The 24,705-nt window shown below is 56.5% G+C and overlaps 1 protein-coding gene across 4 annotated transcripts; it reads right to left on the reverse strand.

The window, feature by feature from the left end:
* Positions 1 to 720: 720 nt before the first annotated feature.
* Positions 721 to 24,576, reverse strand: CHD5 (chromodomain helicase DNA binding protein 5). Of its 4 annotated transcripts, none has more exons than XM_032131512.1 (42): positions 24,480 to 24,576; positions 23,257 to 23,384; positions 20,331 to 20,510; positions 19,763 to 19,881; positions 19,020 to 19,258; positions 18,537 to 18,661; positions 17,288 to 17,411; positions 15,727 to 15,893; positions 15,428 to 15,646; positions 14,708 to 14,917; positions 14,409 to 14,620; positions 13,307 to 13,438; positions 12,674 to 12,782; positions 12,185 to 12,376; positions 11,899 to 12,099; positions 11,388 to 11,525; positions 10,858 to 10,979; positions 10,499 to 10,672; positions 9,672 to 9,813; positions 9,340 to 9,471; positions 8,736 to 8,853; positions 8,163 to 8,287; positions 7,573 to 7,804; positions 7,370 to 7,495; positions 7,064 to 7,236; positions 6,732 to 6,906; positions 6,231 to 6,323; positions 5,746 to 5,834; positions 5,419 to 5,552; positions 5,060 to 5,204; positions 4,718 to 4,877; positions 4,513 to 4,592; positions 4,269 to 4,395; positions 3,847 to 3,954; positions 3,393 to 3,530; positions 3,035 to 3,143; positions 2,722 to 2,854; positions 2,334 to 2,529; positions 1,992 to 2,152; positions 1,781 to 1,895; positions 1,620 to 1,670; positions 721 to 1,374 (listed from the first exon to the last, which is right to left on the reverse strand). In XM_032131512.1, exons 1-41 carry the CDS (start codon positions 24,541 to 24,543, stop codon positions 1,663 to 1,665), a joined length of 5,874 nt encoding a protein of 1,957 aa, XP_031987403.1. In that variant the 5' UTR covers positions 24,544 to 24,576; the 3' UTR covers positions 721 to 1,374; positions 1,620 to 1,662. The 4 variants fall into 4 exon arrangements, with proteins under 4 accessions (XP_031987403.1, XP_031987402.1, XP_031987401.1 ...); XM_032131511.1 differs by having other exon boundaries at positions 721 to 1,371; positions 23,257 to 23,387; XM_032131510.1 differs by having other exon boundaries at positions 23,257 to 23,387.
* Between the last annotated feature and the right edge of the window lie 129 nt (positions 24,577 to 24,705).

Raw genomic sequence — 24,705 nt, forward strand, 5'->3', positions numbered from 1 at the left:
TATAGATATATCTACACATGTACGTGTATGCATGTGCATATGTTCAAATTACAAATACACATTTATGTGTATTTGTACATACACAGATACATGTATGTGTATATACACCTCTGTAAATATATATCTATACACCCATACCACATATAGACCTATATATCTGTTATCTACCCAGAGCTGTGTCTACATACACACAAGTATGTATGTACATAAATACACGCCTATTAAAACCATAAATACATTATACAGACGTATAATATACAGATGTGTATGCAGATACACACCCACATAGCAGTACCTAAATAAATCGGTATTTATAGCCATGTATACTCACATAAAGATTTATATGCACACATATAGATCTAAAACTTACAGTTCTGTGTATATCTACACGTGTGTGTACACAGATCTACACATGCTATAGATGAAGAGGTACATACATGTATGGGGGTGACAGACATATGCACGTGTATGTGCACTCATGCAGAGATTACAGTATCTGTGCAGATACACACAACATTCTCATGTCTGTGTCCGTGTGTGTGTGGACACGTGTGTGGACACGCACACATCTGCGTACGTGTGTGTGTGTGTAGACATCTGTGTCTGTGGACACGTCTGTGTGTGTGTGGACACGTGTGCAGGACAACAGGGGTACCAAGACCGTGGCCAGGCCCCACCAAGGCCGCCCCACCATCCCTTCCCCTGCCAGACTCCACTGCATCCTTCCCAAAGGATTTATTAAAACACAGAACAGAAACCGGGACGCACAGAGCACGAAGCGGATGCAGGGGCGTTGCTTACAGCTGCCGGTGTCACCACGCTCGAGGTATCCCCATCCCAGTTCCAGCTGTCCCCTCTGTCCCATCCACATCCCCTCCATCTGCCTGCCCCAAGCCCGGCACATGTGGACCCCCAGCCACACCACAGCAGTGCCCGGGATTCCAGCGGGGCAGCAGCAGGCATGGGCTTGCTCCAACACCACGAGGATGCAGAGACAGCCCTTAGGGGGAAGCTGGGGAGCACAGCCGGCTGGGACATGGCAGCAGTGGCTTCCCCTCACCCCCAAACGTGCCAACACAACCAGACAAACACCGCAACTCCAGCCCTCCCTCCCTCCCTCCCCTCCACCCACCTTGCCCAAACTCTTCAAGTCTTCAATAAGAAAGTGCAAAAAATGTACACGGACACAAAACCCCGGCCCCACCGCTCCCACGGGGGCCGCAGCAGGCGAAGCACACTTGAAGCGGGAGCGGGACAGCCCGGCAGCGCCGGCGGCAGCTTGTCTTCCACGCAGGCAACACTGGCACAATTTCCCCACCGACCTCTGGCGACAGCGGCTCATGGCCAGGGACAGGGGACTGTCCCCCAGGGCTGCTGGGAGAAGAGGGGAGGGCTACCTATCAGCCAAATCTGGACCCTCCCCACATGCCAACCCCTCAGGCACCTGGGAAGGGCTGCAGGAAGGATCTGCTCCCACCTCCACTGCGGCTGCTCGAGTCAGAGGCCACAGCCAGACAGTGGCACTGGAGGGGCAGTGCAAAATGGAGCCTCCAATTTACCCCCCACCCCTTCACGTTCCCCAGCAAATGGAGCACAGAGAGTGGGAAGCACAGCCTTACCTCGGCTAGGAGTGGGAGCTGCAGGGGAAAATCATGGGAACTGCTAAATATCTGTGGTGACAGAGGAAACATCTTGCTCACTACTGTCCTTTGGCAGCACTTCTGGACAGCCCAAATCCACCCTCTGAATTTCTCTGCCCAAGAGTAAAACCCCAACCTACCAGTCACATAGGGTCCCAGAGGCATCTGGCTGTAGTTGACAATCCCACCTGGCCCAGGACCACGGAAATTTGGCCCAAAGTTGTTGTTGAAGATCTGGGAGGAGCCAAAGGAGCCCTGGGGAGGCAAGGAGGGAGAAAAGACATGGACCTGCAGCCCTGACCTGACCATGACCATGACCATCACAGTGAGGGGCTCTGTGCCCCCACAGACCTGGGCAGCTGGATCCCCTCCACGGGTGGCCAGGCGGCTGAGGATGCTCCGCTCTGACATCTGCAGCCGGGCGGCCACGGGCGGGATGCGGGACAGCATAGAGGGCAAGCGTGTCACATCAGCCTTCATGTCACTCAGCAGCTCCTCGAGCTGGTTCAGCACTGCAAGTAAAGCAGGAGGTACTTGGGGGGACGCCTGCCAGACCCAGCAAGCTGAGAGGAGCAGGCAGCTCCTGGCTGAGGGAACACAAAATGGGGACACCTCCAGGCCAGGCTCCCCAGGTCAGGGTGGGGAACCCTTCCTAGCCTCAGGGCAGACTCCCCCAGCCCTGCAGGCACGCACCCTTGTGCAGGACAGCGTTGGCAGGCTTGTTCCCAGCCAGGGACTCTTTGGAGAGGTGCTGGTGGCTCTCGGCAAGGCACTCCACTTCTGCCAGCCGCGCGTTGAGCGCCATGGCCGGGTGACTGGGGTCTTGGGTCATGTTGAGGTACGCCGCCCTCCGCAGCTGCTCCTCGATCACCAGGGCCTGCTCCAGCAACTGGGAGGTGCAGGAAGGGAAGGACTCAGGACCAGATCCCGCCCCACTATAAACCAATAAACCACGGAGCCCCTCACAAAGTCCACTCCCCACTTCACTCACAGAAGGCGCTAGCAAACCCCCTCCAGGCTTCGGGGCACCGCTCTGGTGCTCCCACCAGTAAGGACTCACCAGCCCTCACCTGCCACTCACCTTGAACCGCCGGGCAAGGAACTTGTTCTTCATCTCGAGGTAGTTCCCCTTGTGTATCTCCGACTTGAAGGGCTCATTGAGGATCACGTAGCGTGGGTCATTCTGGATGTCCTGCCAGCGGGCATAGCCGTGACTGGTGTGGGGGAAGTGTCAAGGGCAGAACCAGCCAGCCAACAGCCTGCTCACCACCCCACAGCGACACCATGGCCCCAAGCCCCCTCCCTGCTCATTACTGCAGCGCCAGCCCAGCTCCCACACCCCAGAGAGGCCTCTCTCGCTTCACTGCCTCCTGCTCTGCCGGGTCAAAGGGTACGTGACAATTCCTGCCAACAGCCAGTAGTCGTGTCGGCGGTGCCAGATGTCATAGATCTTGCCAGAGGACATGGCAGCCCTCTCCTCGTTCTGCCACAGCGTGTGCAGCTCTGTGGAAGCAGAAGCAGAAGGGAGACAGCCTGATCAGGCAGCCGGGCTGCGGGTCAACGCACAGCATGCAGGCAGGGCGAGCGATGGAACCTCCCAGGGCCACAGGCACAGCGCAGACCCAGCTCTGCTGCTGCCAGCAAAGCACCAGCCCATCCATGGCCCATGATAAGGGTCACATTCCTTGGACAGGTTCAGAGCCTCTGCAGCAGCTTTGCAGGAGAGGCCAACACCTCATCTCTCACTCTTACCTGTGAAGCCACCGTCGGCAATGTTGAACATGAATCTGAAGTTCATGTTTCTGTCATCCTTCTTTCCTTCCTCCTCTTCCTCTTTGTCACCATTTTGCTGGGCATCACTTTGCTCCTTCTCCTCCTCCTTGCCATCCTCTGCTTGGCAAACACAAGGAATTGGCCCTGTCTAACTGTGCTCCACCGCCAGACACACTGGTGCCACCCCTGCCCCATCAACAGCCAGTCACTGCTGCAAAAGCCACCAACCCCTCCCAGCAGGTCCCATTGTTAGCACAGGCAGGGCCCACCCCAAGAGGGTCTTGTTCCCACTCACGGCTCCTGAGCACAAGCGCTGCTGCTGCTGATGGCATCACTGCCACCATCCTGTGGGCACACTCTGTCACTGTGCCAGGCACCAGCCTCATTCCCGGAATTCTTCCCACTCTTCTCTCTCCAAAGCCTCATGCCTCACCTGGTTTGACTTCTTTATCCTCCCCCTTCCCTGGGCTGCTGCTCAACTCCGCCTTCTCCAAAGGCTTCTCTTGCTCTTGAATCCCCTCGTCGGCAGGAGGGAACAGGCCTACAAGAAATGCTTGACATGGAAAATGCTCTGCAGGGAACAACCTACTTATCCAGACAGACTTTCCCTTTTAGGGTAAAGTAACTGTATTGTTTGTATGTCCAAGGCGCTAAAAAACTTCAAACAGAACATTCTTCTGCATTTTATCAAATAAATGTATTTAGTTTTCACTCTTCCTTGAGACATCTGGAGAAACGAATGCCCCCCAAGATCACCATTTCATGCAATTTACAACCTGTTTTTTCAAGAATTTCTGTAGGACTTTGTGACGTTCAGGTTTCCCATAGCGACACAGAGAAGAGCCACAGCCTCACCTTTCACCAGGGGCTCAGAAGAAGGCTCAGCCTTTTCACAATCCTCTTGCTTCTCTTCCCTTGGCCTCTCCTTGCTGTCACAGCTCTCCGGGTGCTCTTCGCTCTCCACCTCGGCACTTGCAGGCACCTAAATGCCAAGCACCCATTCCAGATCAGCAGCCCTCCCTTCCCTAGGGAGCACCCCAAGTTCCCAGGCAGACCAGGGGAAGCTTCCTGGAGGAGATGCTGAACAAAGCCACCTCACCTGGCTGTCAATCACCTTTCTGGGCTTCTGCTCCACCGGGTCCTTTTCCTCATGGAACCCCAGTTGTGCTTCTATTTTGTCTGTAGGAAGAGCAAAGCCAAGAAGTTGTTGAACAGGGCCTGATGGGCCAAGCACCTGCAAAACCTTCTAGTGTCTTCATCCAGCTCCCTCCCAAGCCAGACCCCAGCCACAACCCCCTGGATACCTGCAAGGGCCCCTGGTCCTGTGTGTGTGTGTGCTGGGCTGGCCGGGACAGGCGTGTTGGGATCTGAAGACACAACCTCACTGGATCTCTTGCTCTCCGGGCCCTCAAGAACCAGGTCTGGGGTGCTGTACTTCCCATTGACATGCTCGAACTCCTGGACCTGGGCCAGACACACATCATCAGGTCAAACAGAGCAGGGACATTCCCAGCTGCTGCCATGGAGTGGGCATGTCCAGGCTGCTCATCCAGAGTGACCAAGTGGCAGGACTGCTGCACCCACCCAACTGGGAAAAGTCTCCAGAACACTCCTGAAATGGCCCATTCATAATCTTACTCACCCACCTTCTTCCTTACTAGTGACATGACCCCGATGCGAGTCAGCACGTGCTGGCGCGACAGCCCTTCCCGGGGAACGCCGTCCGCAAAGGTTTCGGCACCGTCTGCCCCAGGCTCACACAAGTGTCTCATGAAGAGAGAGACGTACGCCCTGCCAGGGAAGCCAGACCTCAGTCCTGGCCCGCGGCCTCCCCGCTCAACCCAGCACGCCCATGGTCCCTGTCACCCATGGGTGAGGGAAGTCTCACACCCAGGAAGAGAACAAGAGACGCCATCTCGATGAAACAGACACTGCCTCCTCAAGAAGAGCCCACAGTGAAGGGGTGCAGGCTCCCCACCCTGCCTGCCTGCCAGGACCTCCATACCTGAACTCCTTCTCGCTCTTCCCTCGCAGATCCCGGACCAGCCAGTGGGAGTTGAAGGCATCCTGGGGCGGCATTCCCCAGCGCATGATGGCATTCAGGAACGCCTTGCGCTGCCGGGCGTTGAAGCCCAGAACCTGCAGGAAGCGAAGGTTATCACTGGGATCACAGAGTGGCCTCAGCAGCATGTGGCATCCTGGAGCCTCACAGCTGTGACAGGCATTGCTGGACCAGGACTAACATCCCAGTGATTCAGCACAGATGGATCCAGCCAGCAGGCAGCCCAGACAGGACAGCATTGGCCATGCTCTGGCTGAGGCTGGGGCTCACCTCGATGTTCCCCCCAACTCTTGCCAGCAAAGGAGGGAGAGGTTTGTCTCTGTCAGTCTTCAGCTGTCTCCGGGATTGTCTTCTGCCACCTACAGCCAAGCAGCCTCAGTGATGGAAGGGCCAGGCAGCAAGGAAAGACACCTCATGTGCCCCAGGCTTCCTGCCCTCCCTCCCGATGGGAGCAGAACCTGCCAGAGCCACCTGCCCAGGCTGCAGGGTCCCTTCCAGCCACTCCCTAGGTGAGGACACTCCTCTGCCCTTCCCAGGCAGGGGGGGAACCATGCCTGGTCCTCGTGGCGGACCAGACCACAGTCCTGCAGAGGCCAAGGAAGAAGCTGGCTGCCTTCCCTGCCCTGGAAAGCTCCTCACCTGATAGAAAGCAGGGACACAGTCCCCTCAACAGAGGCCCTGGGCACACCAGTCCCTCCAACCCAGACATTCCTGATGCTTCCAAATCCCAGGGAGTATCAAACACATCAACTCACTCTGGCCTTCTGGCCTCTCTTCAAAGTCTTCGTCCTCATCCTCAGAGCCAATGGAATACTCTGACTGGTTGTCAGAGAGCTCGTCCTGCCACTCTGCAGAGTACAAGGGAGGCCAGGTTAGAAGACCCTGCCTGGGAGGGATGTGCTAGACAGGTCAGAGCCTGCTTGTGGGTATGACACGCATTCACTGCCAGGCAGCAGGAGAGGGGGACAGAGCAACAGGAAATCATGTCCTCAGGTTTTACAGAATTAGCATTCTGTTATGCAGCAAAAACCCAATTTGAAGTATTTTGCCCACAGACATCTCTTTCCTAGATTCTTCCAGCAAAACCAGAGTTTACAGACCAACAAAGGAAAAGAAAAAATCTTTGAAAATTTCTACATTGGAAAGTTTAGGAATCTGGGAAGTACAGATCCAGGCAATCTACCAGCTGCAGAGAGACACCAAGTGACAGCTCTGTCCCATGAGCCTAGCCAGGAGCTGAGCATCTGTGGCCATACCTTGGTCCTCCTGTGATGTGTCATTGTAGTTGACCTGCTTGCGGATTCTCTTCCCTTTCCCCAGGTTCCTGGCCAGATCTTCCTGCTGCTGCTCGTAGTGGTGCCGCAGCAGCTTCTCCCAGTAGTCAGGGTCCACATTCTCCTCTTGCTTGATGATCTCACGTTCCACCTCCTCCTGCAGAGCCAGAGACAAGGGGCTCGAGCAGTCACAGAGAGAGAGCAGGGAGGGTCCTGCCCCGTGCCGAGCGCTCACAGGGACAGGAGAGGCAGCAGAGGGAACACGGAGGGATGTACAAAGGGGTGATTGTAAGACGTGATACTGATCACATTACCACACCGTCCTCTTCTCTCACAACATACTGAGCCACTTTAAAGGAGCTGAGATACTCATTCATGTTCTGCAGCTCTGTGTCGTCAGTCGCATCCTGGTTTCGGTCCAAAAGCTTAGAGATGGCAGCATCATCGTAGTGGATCACACTGCTGTCATCCACATCCTTATTGTCACCTGGAGACCAAAGCGAGGGGAATGGCAGCGCAGATCAGGGTGCTGGACAGTCCACTCCTGAGCCAGGCAAGCTCAGGTGAGGTGAGGGGACAGGAAGGGGGACGAGTCATCCCAGCAAGGAAGAGTTACACACCTGGTGGGGTGCCACCATGCTTTTTTTTCATGCCAGGAGTTGCTGCACCCCCTTTTGTTGAGAGCGTGTCCGAGAAAGGGGTAACAGCATCTGGCACGGCAATCCGCTGTCCCTGAGACACCATGCCTGTGGCACAGGGAGAGGAGAGTGAGCCCCAGCAGATCAGAGAGGGCCCTGCCTCACACAGAGCATTCCCACCTCACCCTCCACATCATCCTTGAAGAGTTCTTCTGTCCCAAACTTGAGGATGTCGTCCAGCTCTTGCTTGGTCATGGAGCCCGACTTGGAGCCGAGCCCCGGGCGGACCACCAGGTGGGTGAGCATCATCTTCCTTTTGGCCACCTGGGTGATGCGCTCCTCCACAGAGGCCCTGGTCACGAAGCGGTAAATCATCACCTTCTTGTTCTGCCCGATGCGGTGAGCTCTGCTGAACGCCTGTGGGCAGAGGATGGAGCTGGCGAGGGTGGCACCGGGCCAGCTGGACAAGAGGGCCATGCTTCTCACCCTCCAAGCTGCATGAGGGGCACCCATTTGAGGACAAGTATGAGGAAGAAGTGAGAATGTCACAGGGAGAGCCAGTTTTATGTGTCAGGTCTCCCCTAGACTGCAGAGTGGCTGGGGTGAGGCCACAGAGTGCAGGAAGGGGGCTGCTGAGCAGAAACACCCACAAACACAGCAGAAAGTGTCAGCAGCTCTCCAGAGAAGATACTGAAATCCCAGTAAGGGTGTGCAAAGAGAGGGCAGAGCCAGAGAGGTACTTACTACACAGGAAGGAAAAGGGAAAGTCAGAAACCTGGATGTCATTGTGGGGATTCCAGTCAGAATCATAAATAATGACAGTGTCGGCCGTAGCAAGGTTTATGCCCAGACCACCGGCGCGGGTGGAGAGGAGGAAGCAGAACTGCTGAGCCCCAGGAGCTGAGAACGACAAACCCAGAGGTGGGAACAGGTGAGACAGAAAGGAGCACGGCTCACAGAGAGGAGCAGCACCGTTTTGGAGGGACAGAATGGCACTCGAAGCTGACAAGCAGGAGGCAGGGGTGGCAAGGAGTGAAAACACATCGCTCCCTGGGAACCAAGCACTGCAGAACCCAGCTGCAGAGCAAAGGGGAAGCTCTGTCATCTGCTGAAGTCTTGAAGGGAAAGGCAGGAGCCCCTCCAGCTGAACAGCTGCTGGCACACTCAGGGTTCCTTGTGGGAACCAACTCAAGGGCTTAACAGCACAATACGAGCAGCCCCCACTGTGCCCAGGAAGCCAAACCTGTGAGTGTTCCACAAGCTCTGGCCACTGGCAGACAACCTGCTGCTGGCCACACACTGCCATCCCCCCCATGCCCACCCCTCAGAAAGGCAGGAAGGCAAGTACCATTGAACCTGTCGATGGCCTCCTGGCGCAGGCCGCCGGTGATGCCCCCATCGATCCGCTCGTACTTGTAGCCTTCATACTCCAGGAAATCCTCCAGCAAATCCAGCATCTTTGTCATCTACAGGACAAGGCAACCTCGGCATGAGAGGGTCTGCATGGCCAAACCCCCCTGTCTCCCCTGGGGACCTGCCCTGCCCTGGCATGGTCCTTGCCTGCAGCCACGGTGGTGGTGGCACAGCGTGGTCAGCAAAGCAAGCACAGCCAACAGGCAGCTGCCAGAGGAGCAACACTGGCATCTCGTCTTCTACAGGCAACTCTGCCAGCAGGAAGGAATCGTGTCTGACTGTCCCTCCCCAAAGAGGAGCCTCGTGACTGTTGTCTCCTTTCTATCCCCAGCTAACAGAGCTCTTAAACACGACAGGCATTCCCTCAGGAGCGAGCTGGGACACGGCCCTTCCACCGTTACTGCCATGGCTGCCTGGGGGAGAAGCTGCCACCAGCTATTCCACCTATCTCTCTCTGTTCCCAGCACAAATTTCCCATACATAATTTTAAAAAATTCCTTAAAAAAAATGTATTTATTATTCTCTCTCCCTGCTCTCACCTGCGAGAAGATCAGAACTCTGTGACCCCCATCCCGTAACTTCTTCAGCATCTTTTGGAGCAGCATCAGTTTCCCAGAAGATTTGACCAAAGAATTCCCGTCATAAGATCCATTGGGCAGCACCGGGGCCTCCTGTGAAGGCAGCGTGGTCAGTGCCCACAAGGACAACCCATGTTAACCTCATGGAGAACTTCACTTGCATTTCCAAAACAAAGCCCTTGTATGAAACCGCTCTCATGGAAACCCACAGCATTAATCAAAGCAGGGTCATGGAAGCAGCCACCACCCAACAGCCTGAGACATGTCCCAGGGTGCAAAGGCAGGGGACGTACCACAGCTGCCACAGGGAACAGGTATGGGTGATTGCAGCACTTCTTCAGGTCCATCATGATGTTGAGCAGTGAGACCTGGTTCCCACCACCTTTCGAATTCAGGGCTTCGAAGTTCCTCGTCAGTATGAATTTGTAGTACTTCCTGCAGAAGAGGGGATGGGACAGACACCGTGCCAGCTGGGGCAGGTGTGGAACTGGCACAAACAGGAGGGCACTGAATTAAACCCCCCTAGCGTCACTGGAGATGCAAAAGGGACATTTGGAGGGTTTTAAAAGCAATTCAGCACCCAGGGCTATGTGCTCTGGGGGAATCACAGCCCTAACAGTGGGATGGAGTGGGGGGCACAGCACCTCCACCACGCACCTCTGCTGGGTGCCAGCCAAGCCCTCCTGCCCACCACACTGGGAAGAAGCGACAGGCCCTTCCTGCAGGTGCCCTGAGCTGCAGGAGATGCCGCTGAAGCTGAACAGGTCAGCCTGGCAGAACCAGAGCTGGGGCAGCAGCGACGCTCCAGGCTGACCCAGGCACACGAGCAGCACAGGCCATGTCCTGGTGCTGGGAATGGGAGAAGGGGGTTCAGCCCCAGTGTTTTCTCCGTGCCCCCAGAACCAGCAGAGCCACACTGCCAGCCTGCAATGTCCCCAGGACTGCACAGAGCCCTGTTTAACCACGTGGAACACACTCCTTGGTGAGACACAAAGCACTCCCACTCTTCCTGCAGCAGGCCCCAAGCCAGCAGGGTGCCTCTGACCCCTCAATCCCCACTAACACCTCACCATGTCAGGGGAAGCCAGACACCCCTGGGGAATGCACTGGAATCACTCACTTCTGCATCTGGCTCAGCTCCACTCGCACGATCAGCTCCGTCTTGGCCGGCATGTTCTTGAACACATCGGCCTTAAGCCGCCGCAGCATGTGGGGACCCAGCAGGTCATGGAGCTTTTTGATCTGGTCCTCCTTTGAGATGTCTGCAAACTCCTCCAGGAACCCCTCCAGGTTGCTGTGGAAGCAGCCAGACCCCCATGGCGCTGAGCGACAGGGGCACGTGAGAGCGAAGGGATCTGCTGCTTTATGACTTAAAAACCAGGGCAGAGCTCTCGAGGCACATGAGGAGATAATGCTCATGTGCCTGCACCAAAGCCAGAGCGAGGAGCCACCCCGATGGCCCAGGTAAGTGCAACTTACTTAAACCTCTCTGGAGTCAGGAAATTGAGCAGGTGGAAGAGCTCTTCCAGGTTGTTCTGAAGCGGAGTCCCTGTGAGAAGCAGCTTGTAATCGATCTTGTAGCTATTCAGTACTCTAAAGAACTGGAAAAGAAATGAATTTGGGTGACAAGGACTGCAAGGAACCAACGTGTCACTGTGGAACTCTGCAGGCTGCACATGGAGACTGAGCAGTGACCCCCACGCTGGGCATGCAGGACAGGGTGCAGCATGTCCTGCTCCCAGCCACTCCCACTCAGCACAGGCAGCAATCCTGGGTGTCCCTGGGTCACACCACTTGCCTCCTCCTGCACCAGGGACAGTGTGAATGTCCCAGGGGCTGGAAGCTGCATTGAACCTCAGGTAAAGGGGAGAGGAAGAAGAGGGATCAATTCCCTTCCACAACAGCCTGTCCAAGGACTGTCTGCCTCTCCTGCTGCTGAAGGGCTTGTAATGCCAGAGAATGTTAAAGAGAGAAAAAAAAAAAATCACTCACAAATGCCTGCCACCTACTTTGGACTGGTTGTTCTTCAGCCTGTGTGCTTCATCCACCACCAGACAGGCCCACTCTATGGAGCCCAGCACAGCCTGGTCAATGGTGATCAGCTCATACGACGTGAGCAAGACATGGAACTTGATCTGGGCTTCCTTCTGGAGGAGCAGAGGGAGAGAAAAGCTGGGATAAGAGAGCAGGGAACAGGACAGCCTCCACCTTCACTGCTGCTGCACATGACCCAAGGTGAGAGGGGCTGCACTGTCTGGCACAGAGCCCACAGCAGGGCCAAGTCATGCCAGCAGAACACCCAAACACAAGAACCAAGCAGGAGACTACAGAAATTAGAAAGCTCTGGCAGAAATCTGTAAAGCTCATCACAAATCTCATGCATTTGTAAACAATGCCAGCTTCCCTCCGTGGGACACAGCTGAGCAGGGACCTAACCAGCCTCCCTCTCCAGGTCAAATTCTCCTCTCCCCTTCTTACTGACAGGTAAAGCAATGGGGCAGGCACAGACTCAGCTCCCACCTTCATCCGGAAGACCTTCTTCCCACTCCGTATGGCGTTGTCTTCAAAAGAAAACTCATTTTCCCGGATCACCGACCGGCTCTCCTTGTCCCCCGTGTAGGTCACGACGTAGAAATCAGGTGCCCACATCTCAAACTCACGCTCCCAGTTGATGATGGTGGAGAGGGGGGCACTGACTAGGTACGGCCCTTTCGAGTGGCCCTGCTCAGGGAGACAGAGCCCAGGCTGCTCTCCCCGTGCCCAGCAGCTCTCAGCCACCTCGGGGACTGCTGGGCGCTCCACTCACCTCCTTGTACAGGGAGTACAAGAACACAATGGTCTGCACCGTCTTCCCCAGCCCCATCTCATCAGCCAGGATTGTATCTGTCCCTTGTGCCCAGGAGAACCTCAGCCAGTTCAGCCCTTCCAGCTGGTAAGGGTGCAGCGTGCCTCCTGTGGCATCGATGTACCACGGCTGCTTGTCAAACTTCACCGTAGGCTGAAAGGAGAGCCACGGCACAGAGCACTGAGAACCACCTGCCCCTCCTTCCCCTGCACCCAAGCACATCCCTCTTTAGCTTTGTAACATCCAACAGCTCCAAAGGAGACACAGACACGGTCCCTGGCACAGCCCAGCCCCACGGGCTCCTCACAGTAACTCCACCCCAGAATTTTCAGTGAAAACAAACTGGGTCCCCAAAGGAACCAGAGGAGGAAAACATCACAGGACAACAGCAGACAGCCCACCATCCCTCTGGGGTCCCATGCTGCCATGCTGTCCCCACCACTCACTCACATCCACAAGAGGTGTTTCTGGAGGCTTTTCCAGCTTCTCCTCTTTCAGCTTTTTCCCTTTCTTGTTCAGCTTCTTCAGAGGGCGTGTGTCCTCCCCCAGCATCAGCTCCCTGGGACAGCCAGCACACGTCAGGGAGGGCAGGAGGTGACTGTTCTCTCAGCTCCGAGCCGAGGGACAGAAACACCTCCCACACTCCACTGCCCCTCTCCCCACAGGAGCTCTTCTGGCCCATTTAGCACGGGCATTCACAGGGCATTGAATTTCCCCTCCCAACAGTCCACACAACAATCTCCAGAATGAAGAACAGCAAACTCAGAGTACTGTGGCTTTCCCCCAAAGCAGACAGGCAGCAGGGCCATGGAGACCATGAATGTCACAGCAGTGCACACACAAGGGAAGGGGAGCACAGGCTGGAAAAGAGCAGGTGGGATTGCCCAGCAGCCCTGAAATGGCACATCAGGAGGGCCAGCCTTCCTCAGTGCTGGGCCACTGCTCTTTGAAGAGAAGTCGCTGCGAGCAGTGCCAGTGTGCTCAAAAAGGGGGGCACCTCTGTGTCCCCCTTGTCCCAAACACCCACTCAGGCTGCCCTGGCTCTGCCCGGCTCCCCCAGCTCCACTGCCCATGGGCTCATACCTGTGGTTCCAGTAGAGGAGTTTGAGGTTCTCGTAGTAGGGGATGTCTATGTCATCGATCTCCCAGGTGCACTGGTCATAGGGCAGGTCCTTCCACTTGATCAGGTAATGGATGTCTCCCTTTTTATCAAAGCTGTAACCCAGGGCACAGAAAGCTGATCAGTGAATGCCACACCGGCCCCCAGGAGCAGCTCACCATGACCTGCTTCCACAGAGCTGGATGCTTCATCCTCTGCTTTCACCTACAGGCCAGGACATCCAAGCTGAGGTAGAAAACATGAAGTATCGACACTTCCAGCAGAAATGCCTATTCATCTGTGAGTGTGTCAAACCATTAAGCTTTACAGGCTGCTTTTCCATTCCACTGGACAAACCTCATTTCCCTGTTTCACCAGGCCTGGATGGATACCAGTGCTTCCCCTCTCGCCTGCAGCATTCACCGCTCTAGGAAGTTCTGCTTACACTACAATCAGAATAAACCCACTTCCAAGTCTGACTATGTGCCTACAGGGAAACCTGCTGCCTTGTTAGTGGACAAGCTAAAGCTCACACGAAAATCAGACAGGCAGCTTTAGTTCTTTCCTGCCATGCAGCCTTCAAGCAGAGCTGCTGCTACTGCTTGATACTTCAAGCAAGCTGCCACTTGAAATGAAGAAATTCAAAAAAACATGTCTCCAGCCACTCGATGCACAGCCCATCTGCGCAGCACACTTCATTCACAGGGAATTTCTTCCACAGCAAAGAAACGTCAGTGTAAAGGTTCTGTAAGGGAGTTGGCCACATGCTCCAACTCTTCCCCTCAGCACCGTCCCCATCAGCATCAGAATTTACAGAATAATTAGGCTCTAACGGGACCCAAACAGTATGACTGGGAAGAGTGGAACAACACTGTGCATCTACCTTTGGGAAAATTGGCTATAACTCTATTTTTAATGTGCAACATAGCAGAAATGAAAACAAGGCAGCATGGATCCCCTTCCACCCTCAGCTTCGCCCCTGGAGCAAACCTCCAAGGCAACAGAGACCTCAGCACAAGCCAGAGGCTGAAATTCCACCAGCCCAAGGTTTTGGCCCTGCAGAAGGCTGGCTCACAGGCTCCTCACCTGTGGTTCAGGATGCGGTGGATCATCATCCACTCAGGCTTGATGCCATAGCGGTAGAACCGCTCCTCCATCTTGGCATACTGGGGGTCCTTGTTCTTCCGCTTCTCCCTCTGGCTGTCCTCGTCCCCAGAGCCGTAGTCGAAGGCTGGTGGCTCATCCATGTCATTCTTCCGTTGGTAGTTGCGGTACATCACGGTGTGGTACAGCTCCAGCTGCAGCAGGAGGGAGCCACGCTCAGCCCGTGGGCGGTGGGGCAGAGGGCCAGGCAGGGGCTCTACACCGATGCCACGTGGGCTCACCTGCAGCTCCTTGACCCAGGAGCAGTGCCAGTAGGAGAGGCCTGCCCACTTCACAAAGAACTCGCGCTCCGGGATCCCCTCCAGCACCTTGGGCGGGGGCAGAGCCAGCTCCGGGTCCGCGGCGGGCAGCACAGGTGGGAGCGGGGCGGCCGGTGGCTCCTTCCAGGCCCAGTGCAGGATGCGTTGGACTTTGCCCTTCAAGGGAGGGCACTGGGGATACAGAAGCAAACAGGCAAGAGTACCGAGTTTAAGGTGAGACCCTGTCAGGGGCCAGGGGAGCTAGAGCAGGGAACTGGGGGGCAGAAGGGGCCCCTCAATGCCGAGGAGACGGCAGCCAGCACAGGGTGCCCGAGAAGTGTCTGTGACACTTCTGCATCCCCCATGGGGACAGGTCTTGCCACCAGGCAGAAAAGGCCCCTCTCCTTAGGCCACATATCAAACAAGGCTTGAGGTCCCATCAGGAACCAGGCCAGGAAGCTGCCAGCCAGCAATACCCACAGGGAGACCACAGCGGCAGCAGAGCCTACCAGAGACACCCTGGGACCTCAGGCACAAGCGCCTGTCAGCGACACTCCTCAGGGAGGGGTTTGGAACAGAGGGCAGGAGGCCAACCCTGGGGCAAGGCTGTGAGGGGCAGCAGCAGCCACAAGAGCCACTGGCAGGCCAGGCAGGTGTGGGAGCAGGGACAGAGCAAGGAATGGGAATGCTAGTAACACTCACTGTACAGCGTGGGCAGAGCCATTCACCGTTTGGGATCTCTGGCAGCGGCGGGTTCAGGCAGTGGAGGTGGTAGGAGGATGGGCAGGTGTCACAGCACAGCAGCTCCCCTCCGTCCTTACAGACCCGGCAGAACTCCATGTGGTCATCCTCCTCCTCCTCGCCACCATCCTCTTCCTCCTCCTCCTCCTCCTTTGGCTCCCACTGGATGCCCTCCTTCTCCTGGAGAAGCACAGCCAGTGTAACACCGAGAGTTTCCACCAGCAGGCCACCCACTCCCACGGGGCCCCGACCCCACTCACACAGTGGGGGCAGCTCCACTTGCCCTCAGGGGCCTTCTCCAGCTCGGGGTCCAGGCAGACCAGGTGGTAGGCACGGGGGCAGGTGTCGCACAGGATGATCTCCCCGCCCTGCTGGCACACCTCACAGTAGTCCTGGTGGTCCGTCTCGTACCCGTCTCCCTCTTCGCCTGCAAGCAAGGGACAGGTGACAGTCAGAGGGGTGGCAGAGCAGCCGGCTCTCCCGGAGGGAATGCGACACTTGCTCCTCTAGCATACAGTTAAGGAAATAAGGACAGCGTTTCACCTCAGGCCCCTCCTGTTAATTCCCACTACCTCTCTGTCCCTCAGCACCACAGTTCACCTTTGCACACAGCATCATCTCACCTCTGTCTCTCTTTCTCTCTCCACACTGTATCATCCTTTGGTTCCTTCAGGCTCTCAATGGAGAATGCCAGAACCTGGAGAGGTTGCAAGGGAGGCCGGTCAGAGAAACCTCCCCAGGCACCAGCACCAGCTGCAAACGCACCATGCAAGGGTGACACGGCCAAGGACAGGACTCCTCTCCTGGGACTACTCTGCTCTTCCTCGGGGCTCCTGGCACAGAGGCAGGAGCACTCTCAACACAGCATGGATGGGACAAGGAGGAGAGGAACAAAGCCTTGCAAGTGCCGGAATGGCTCATCTCAATTCCCAGCTCTGCCACAAACTCCTGGCACGGAACTCCGACCTTCCACTCCTCCAGCACGCAGCAGGAGCTGCCTACCTCCAGCACCAGGGCCCTCACAAGGGCAACAAGCCACAAGCAGTGCCCTTCACACACAAGACATGGGGCCAGCCAGCCAACCCAGCCTCGCTGACCAATGGGGAGGCTGGCCAGTGTCACACCCTAGCTCTCAACCCCAGCCCAGAAGCCACCCTTCCATTTCTTGGAAGCAAAAATCCATCAGAAAAGCTAGGAAGCCAAAGGATGCGCCTGGATCTGAAACACCTCATCCCAAACGAGGACACAAGACAGAAAGGCAACGTGCTCAGCACAAGGGGCTGCTCTCCAGAGCAGCACGAGGACAGAGGTGCCATGGTACAGCATCCACCCGAGAAGGGATGAAGGGACACGCACACAAATGTGGTCACACAGCCGCTGGCAGATCCTGACAGATCCTTTCCACCATGGTTCACATGCCTCCCTGTCCCTGCATCACTACCACAGCTCTACCACCTGCCTCTGCCTGACTGCACACCTCACCCAGACAAAACATTCCCATCTTCACACGGTCTCACCCACAGCCTGCCCTGCTCTGCTGGGAGCTTGCCACAAGCCACAGCTCTCCAGGGGCTGTTCCTCAGAAAATCACTTCCCTGGAAACCCCACAAATTCTGAAACTTCCTTGCAGGCACAAGCGCACCAGCAGCAGGGCCTGGACACCAAGAGAGCACCTCACACGCCACTCACACAGACAGGCACAGGCACATCCTGTCCCACCGAGCCAGTGCCAGACACAGCCCGGAGCTGCACGGGCCAGGGAAGCACCATCTGAACAGGCAAATCCAAGAGAATAGGAACAGAGTACAAAGGATGGCCTACTCCTCTTTTTCTTTTTCCTCTTCTTCCCTCTCTTCCCCAGGCCAGCCGAGCACTCAGAGCGCATGGAGGAGCTGTTGATGCTGGCGCTGTCAAAGTCAGATTCTTCCCGTTCCTCCTCTTCGCTCTGCAGAGGGAAAAAGCAAAGCACACCCAGTCCAAGTGCTGGCATCCCAGCTGTCATTCCACTGCTGGGACTGTGTTCTCCTGGATAGGAACAACCCTATACTCCCACCCAGTGCATCCAAAGGCCCCTTTTTCCAGTACTTGGCAGAACTCTGCTCCCTCTCTCTCTCTCTCGACACCCATTTCAGCTATGCCAGCCCTCCTGCGTCCATGCGTGCAGGCCTTCATACTTGGCATTCCCAAAACGTGAAAGGAGTCAAACAGGCCCAGCATTCCATGGAGTCAAAACAAAATAATACATCTGAATTCTTACTCAGGAGACTCAAGCATGCAAATTCCCAGCCTGCACACTCCTAACCAGGTGCTCAGGCTCCAGCTGCAGGAGGCAGCCCAAGCTCTTTGTGACTCTCTGGAAGGTGAATGTGTGTATCTAGAGCACGGGATGAATTTTTTGTGATACATGATTGAAAACCTGCAGCAACGAGTGGCTCCTGCACTTCAGCCTTCAACGCAGAGAGGCGCTTGCAAACAGGTTGTGTTATGGGAACTAGAGCAGGAGCTGCAACACAGTGAACTAAGGGGGTTTGACCAATATTATCAACACCTAGAAGAGCCCCACCCCCAGCCACTAGTTATCTAAGGAAATTATTCTTTAAAATGCTGTTAATTCCTTGAAACATGCCCCATACTGGTGCGTTGAGAAGAGCTCGGTGCGTTCTGGCTGGGCAGCTCCAGCATCCCGGGCGATGCCACGGGACTCCAGCTGCCCATGGGCAGGCCCTGCTAATGCAATTAGAGCATCCCAGAATTCTCTGTGATGTACGGTTCAGCTGCAGTGCAAGCCCTGAAGAATTCCTTTGCAAATGAAATCTGAAATGATGGCATTACCACCCGCACTGCTGAAAGTAAACAGGGTCATGTGATTGTAGCAAAAATTGTGGCCAGACACGAGTCTCACAAATCTGAGCCTGGACACGGCTGCAAGTGAATGTGCTGATCAGGGCCTGGTGCCCCACAGAGGGGCACGAATGAGGCTGTGACACCCCCGACACAGGGTGGCTGTGCCATCCCCAACAAGGGCTTATCCCAGCACTTCCTTCCCAGACCCAAAGCCCCGCAAACTTACAGAGGAGCCCTTTTTCCTTTTGCTGGGGATTCCTCCAAATCGGAATTTCAAGCCTGCCATCTTTTTCCCCTTCCCTTTTTTCTTCCCATCTTTGGAGCCCTTGATTTTCTTCCGCACACCTGGACCTGGACAAATTGAAAACTTGCTTGGTACTCTACAAACAATCGCCACCCAAATCACCCCCCAGCACAGCAAAACCGCAACTTCCCAAGGCAGAACATGGCACAAAGGGAGATCCCTCCCTTTCCCACTACTGCTCAGCTGAATTAATTGCCACAAACTGCCAAACATCCAGCAAACCCAGAGGCTCAATCTGCCATGGTTCATGAACCACATGCCTCTCAAGGACCTCTGCAAGGACAACGGGAGCTGCAGACACCCCTCTGGCACCCCCTTTCCCCCTAGTTTGCTAAAGTTTGCTCTGCTGGCAAAGCAGCAGCCGCACATCGCTGGCAAGAGCAGCCCCCCAAAAGTGGCACCCACCCTTCCCCTCCTTGGTCTTGGCCTTCCTGACGACGGTGGGCAGGGCAGAGTGCTGGGGGCTGGCGGGGAGCGCCGGGGCGATGGTGACAGTCTCCACAGCTGCAGCCACAGCTGCCGCAGCCGCCGCCGCCGAGCTGCCCTTGAAGGGGTTGTTGGCACTGAACTCTCGCCACTTGGCACCGAGCACCGTCATCATCTTGGACATGGGGATCTTGGGGTTCTTCTTGGCAATCAGAGGCCTGCAGGGCAGGGGAGAGGGAGAACCACGTGTTAACAGCAGCGTTGTGTTGTGTGTCTGCTCCTGCCCTCCCTTGCTGGTGCTTCAGCCCAAGAGACGTGGCAGCAGTGCCTCCCAGCAGCAGTTTCATGGGGAGGCAGCAGAAACCAGAACTTCCTTAAGCAAACATATGCAAGGGGGGGCACACCTAAACCTCCTCAGAGACCGCCCTTCCCTGAAATACCTGCTGTGCTCTGAAAGGCTCATGGTACAAGCAGAAATTCATTAACACTCTGTTTTTCTCATCAAACTTTTCAAATAAGCACACACAAAATATTGGGCTTTGAAGAGCAGGAGAGACAAATGCTTCAGCTGTTTCCAGTTAATCCTGCAAGTAAATGGAGTTCTGAGGACTGAGCTGGGAGGAAGAAGCAACAAGGAGCTGGCGATGCAGAATTGACTTCACAACTTCATCTCCTGACTGAGCAATGCCCAAACCTCAACCACCAGGTCCACAGTCCCCTACCTGAGGAACTGGCTGAAAGCCTTGTAATTCGTCAGAGTATGATAATCCTCTTCTGAGAAAACGTAATCTACGTCATCGAGGCCCCATTCCTCCATGAGCTGGGCTGAGCTCTTGGGCTCCTGGAGATTCAGAGAGTCATCATTAACGCAAACAGCCACGGCTCTGCAGATGAGCAGCACAAGGCTGGGTCTCTCACGTGTTCCATATCTCCCTAGTCAGTGATATGCAGGGATTTGTTTCTGGGATTTATGAAACACCACATGCAAGTGCTTAACAAACTAATGCTTCATGCAGTCCCAAGAAACAAATTAACGTGGCACCATGCAAATGCTCCCCACCATGTAGCACTATACAAGGCCTTGGCAGGTTTCACAGCTCCAAGAGACTCAATTTCTCCCTGCACATGAGATAAGCACCAAGGAAACACAACTTCTCCTCTCCCAGTCATTCACCTGCAATCTCATCCTTGCCAAACCTAGGGCAAGCTTCTCATGAAACTCCCAATTCCTCTTGTCCAAGCCTGGCTTTAGGCACTAGCACCAGCTCAGAGTAAAGGAGTAATTTGTACCTTTAGACTTCCATCCTCATTGTCATCCTCCTCTTCATCCTTCTTCTTCCGTTTTGTCTTTTTCTCCTTCTTGTCTTTCAGTTTTTTCTTCTTCTTTTTGTTGGGAGAATAGTCACTCCCTTCACTTTCTGATTTCTCCACGATCTCCTCTTCATTTTCTGACATTTCATCATTGCTCCCCTAAAACAGGAAGGGGCAGTGAAGAACAAGCCTGCCCCCACTTTGCTCTCCTCCCACAAACCCTCCCTGCCACATGAAACCTCCCATCTCCAGCAGATGGATGCACTCTGCTTCCCGACAGTCAGAAAGGAGCAGGCTCCGATGGCTATACTGTGCTGGAAGAGCCGGGACTGCTCAGGGGGTATTTCTGTTTATTTCTGGGAGAGATCATGACCACAACACTGACGGTAACAGAATTACCATCCCAGGGAATGTGGCCGCCTGCTGGGCAGCGCACTCAGGTGACTTCCCGGGCTGCCAACACACATGGCCAGGGCATGTCCAGCCTCTCACCAACCAGCACCCCCAAGTCCTTTCAGCCGGTCTGCTCTCGATCTGCTCATCCCCAGCCGGGATTGATACCGGGGGTTGCCGCGATCCAGGTGCAGCACCTGCACTTGGTTTTGTTGAACCGCATGAGGTTCCCCTCCTCGCGCTTGTCCAGGTCCCTCTAGATGCCATCCCGTCCCTCGGGAATACCGAGAAGCACGCGGGCTCGGCGGGAGGGACCGACCCCCGCCAGCACAGCGGACAGCGCCCGGCCCCGCCAGCCCTTCCCGGGCCCGATCCCGGTTCCCTCCGCCCCTCCTGCCCCCGGCCCCTCCTGCCCGGAGCCACCGCCCCGGCCCCGGGCGCTGATCCCCAGGGCTGCCGGGGCTCGGCGGCCATCGCGGCCGGCCGGTCCCTCCCGGCTCGGAGCAGCCCGCGCCTCTCCTTCAGCGGGGTTAGGAACAGCTGGAATTGGGCACAGGATAATTGGTTTCCATGGGAACTGCTGCAGTACAGGTTGAATCTCCCTCTCCGCTGCCTTCCCTGCCAAGGACCTTCATCTGCCTGCGCTGAGGTTCCAACCACAGCCCGGCTGTTCCGCGCGGATTTTTTTCCGGGGGGTTGCAGCACCGATTCCTGCGGCGCCGCGAGCTCCACTGCGGCTGGAGCCGGCGAATTCCCGCGGCAGTGCGGCGTGGCACCGCTCCTGCCCCGCGCCCCCATAGCGCCCGGCGACTGCAGCGGGCACAGGCACTGGCCTCACACCAAGGCTTGCACGTCACTCCCACCCGCCTCTAGCAGGGGGAAGGCTCATCTGCCCCCAAAACTCTTGAGAAGTTCAGGAAAAGGAAGCCCCATTCAAGGTCCTCTATCTTTTACCCTCTGACCCCAAGGGCAGCCTAGGTGCTGCTTCGTGCCAACAGCTCCAGCACCAGCTTCTCCCTGGATTTGACAGATGAGGGGACAGTCGGCCACAGGTGGAACCGAGGTTGGTTAGAGCTGCCCACACAAGGCATTAATTAATAAACAGGAGTGCTGTCAGCCTGTTATTTCCTCCCCACCCCCAGCGCAGCAGCAGCCAAGCTCAGCACAAGCTGCACACACAGCTGCAGGGCTCAGGCAGGTCAGCAGTGACAGCAAAGGGGCAGAGGTGAAAACACCTTGGAGTTGTGTTTTATTTTTATTTTCCCCCTCTCAGAAAACAGTAAAGGGAAAAAACTGTGCCTAACGATGGGAGAAGTAGAGGGAGCAGAGAGCCCCAGCCAGCTTTGTGTGGTAGCTGCAGAAAGAGAACATCACCATGGCCACGATGGAAACAAGCTTCCTCAGGGCCACGACTTCTGCAAGAGACAGTGCAGGATGGAATCACCTGCCTTTAAACCAGCAGTTCATCACACTCCTACCCATACCACATGCACTTCAATGTGATACCTCATCCAGCAGATCTGTTTACAGCTCTCTTGGGGAGATCAGCAACACCCAGCCCCGCCTTGGCAAGAGGAGGGCATGCCCTGTTGTGCTGGATGAGCGACTTCTCCCCAGCCACAGCAGGGGAAGTAGGGGGCTGAGGAACCGTCACTACTCGCCCTTTCTTCCCAGCAGCCTGTCTGCATTTAGGCAGGAAAAGGGCCAGCACACAAGATGTCTGCTCCTGTCCTCACATCCAGCACTGTCTGGGCATAGGACAGTGAGAGGCAGAGCCCGTGTGGCACAACACGGCTCTGGGAGCAGTGCCAGTCAGCCTTCTCCACCCAGCAGCACACCTCCAGTGCAGCCTCAGGGCCTGACCCTCGAGGACACAAATCCTCACCTTTGTTTTCCTACAGAAGGCCCAAGAGTCCTTCCACGTGCCAAGCCCTGGAGGCCCCTGGACTATCTCGCAAACACCTGGAATGAGTGTGGCCAATACCAGTATCCACAGAAACCTCCAAGCTCTGCCCCAATCATGTCCCAGCGTCGTGGTTTGCATCTCCTTCCTTGGGAACGTGAGCCCCAGATGCTGTGTTGGTGCAGCACACGTCAGCAAGATTTACTGCTGTCCCCTGGATGCTGAACTGTGGTATGGGCAGGAGGAACTCAACACAAGGGGCTGGACAGTACCGCTGCAGGTACCAATGTACTCATGAGAGCCGAGCTGCTCCTGTGGGGCAGGCGCCTGCATCACTGCCAGGAGGCATGGAGGTCCCTTTTCTCCCCAGCTGTTCCCCAGAGACCACTGCCACCCCTGAGCAGTTAAGCTGGGCAAGAGGCACCATGCCCTGGTGCTGGGTCATCTCCCAGGGCTGGGAGAGTACCTGCACAGTGAGGGAAAACCCTGATAATGACCCTTCTTTCCATCCACAGAGACCCAAGAGGTGCTTGCCAGCAGCACTCTGAGCTGCTGCCTCTGCCCCACAGCTGAGGAGCCCCAGCCCAGTGTGAGAAAATGCAGTGTTACCTCCTTCTTCCTCCTCTTGATTTTGGCAGCCTTGCCATCTTTCAGCTTCTTGGATTTCTTCTTTTTCAGTACCACAACTTGGTCTTCTGTAAAAAACTCATCCAATCCTTCCAGCACCCCATCATCTTCTTCTGGGGACAAAAGGGACAGCTCACGTGGGCAGACTGCACAGGCACAGGACACTGTGCTCACCATCAGAGGAACACACCTGAGCAGCAGCTTCAGGCCATGAGACACGGAGCTCTGTGGCCTCTCCTGCAGACCCTCACGCTGGCAGCTGCCCCGCTGGTGCCCCTCGAGGGTCCTGCCCAGCAGCACCAGCCCCAGCTCTTCCCATGCCCAGATCCTCCTGCCACTCACAGCCAGCACGGAGATGTGGTCAGCCTACACTGCGCGCTTGGGAGATGGGCACAGGCACACCCCGTGTGCTGCTGCTCCTGCTAACCTGGGCCTGCAGACACTGGGGGAGCACTCGGCTTTCACCTTTCCGATCCCCAGGCAGAGCTCACAAAAACGCAGTGAGTGGAGGAGAGGAAGGATCCATGTGGAAAATGGGTGCCAGGGTGCCACAGCTCCCAGGTTGTTCTGGGCTGCTCACACCAGCTCAGGGACCCGGCCCTGGGCAGAGGCACTGATGCTAGCACACACCTCCCCTTCCTGTCATTATCTCCCCAAACCCGGTGCATCCCAGCAGCCCAGCCAGTCTCCACACGGCTTTGGGCCTGTGTCTTTATTTTTAATTTCTGAGCTCATACAGCACCACCTCGGAGCTGTCAGGACATATCGCTCACTCGACTTTTGTGAGACCCTGGCACAGGCTGTCCAGAGAAGCTGTGGATGCTCCATCCCTGGAAGTGTTCAAGACCAGGCTGGCTGGGGCTTGAAGCAACCTGCTCTAGGGAAGGGTGTCCCTGCCCATTGCAGTGGGGTGGAACTGGATGGTCTTTAAGATCCCTCCCAACCAAAATCACCCTGTGATTCCATGATTCTCTGACTCTCTCTGTGCCGGTTTAGGTCTGGCAGGGCGGGCATCGCTGCATCAAGCCCAGCCCGGGGGACCAGCCCGCCCCCAGGCACCGCTCGGGGGGAAAAAACCACCTACTGGGGAGGACCCGGCACAGCCCCCGCTGGTCCGGGGAGCGCGGATCGCCCGTGGCACGGCCGGATCGAGCCGGGCACCGATGCCACTGCCCCGCCCGTGCCTCCCGCCCGCCGCCGCCTACCCGACACGTCCTCCTCGTTGTCCGCGTCGTCCAGCAGCTCCCGGGCGGCCGCCGGGCCCCGCATGCCGGGCGGGGCAGCGCCCGCCCCGGGCCGAGCGCCGGGGCCGAGCCGGGCGCGGCCGCTCCGCGCCAAGATGGCGAGCGCCGGCCCCGCCCCCTGCGGGGGACACGCCCCCGGCCACGCCCCCGCGACACGGGCCACGCCCCCGCCCCGCCCCCCCCCCCC

The sequence above is a fragment of the Corvus moneduloides genome, chromosome 22 (assembly GCF_009650955.1).
Source record: "Corvus moneduloides isolate bCorMon1 chromosome 22, bCorMon1.pri, whole genome shotgun sequence".
NCBI classification, from domain to species: domain Eukaryota; kingdom Metazoa; phylum Chordata; class Aves; order Passeriformes; family Corvidae; genus Corvus; species Corvus moneduloides.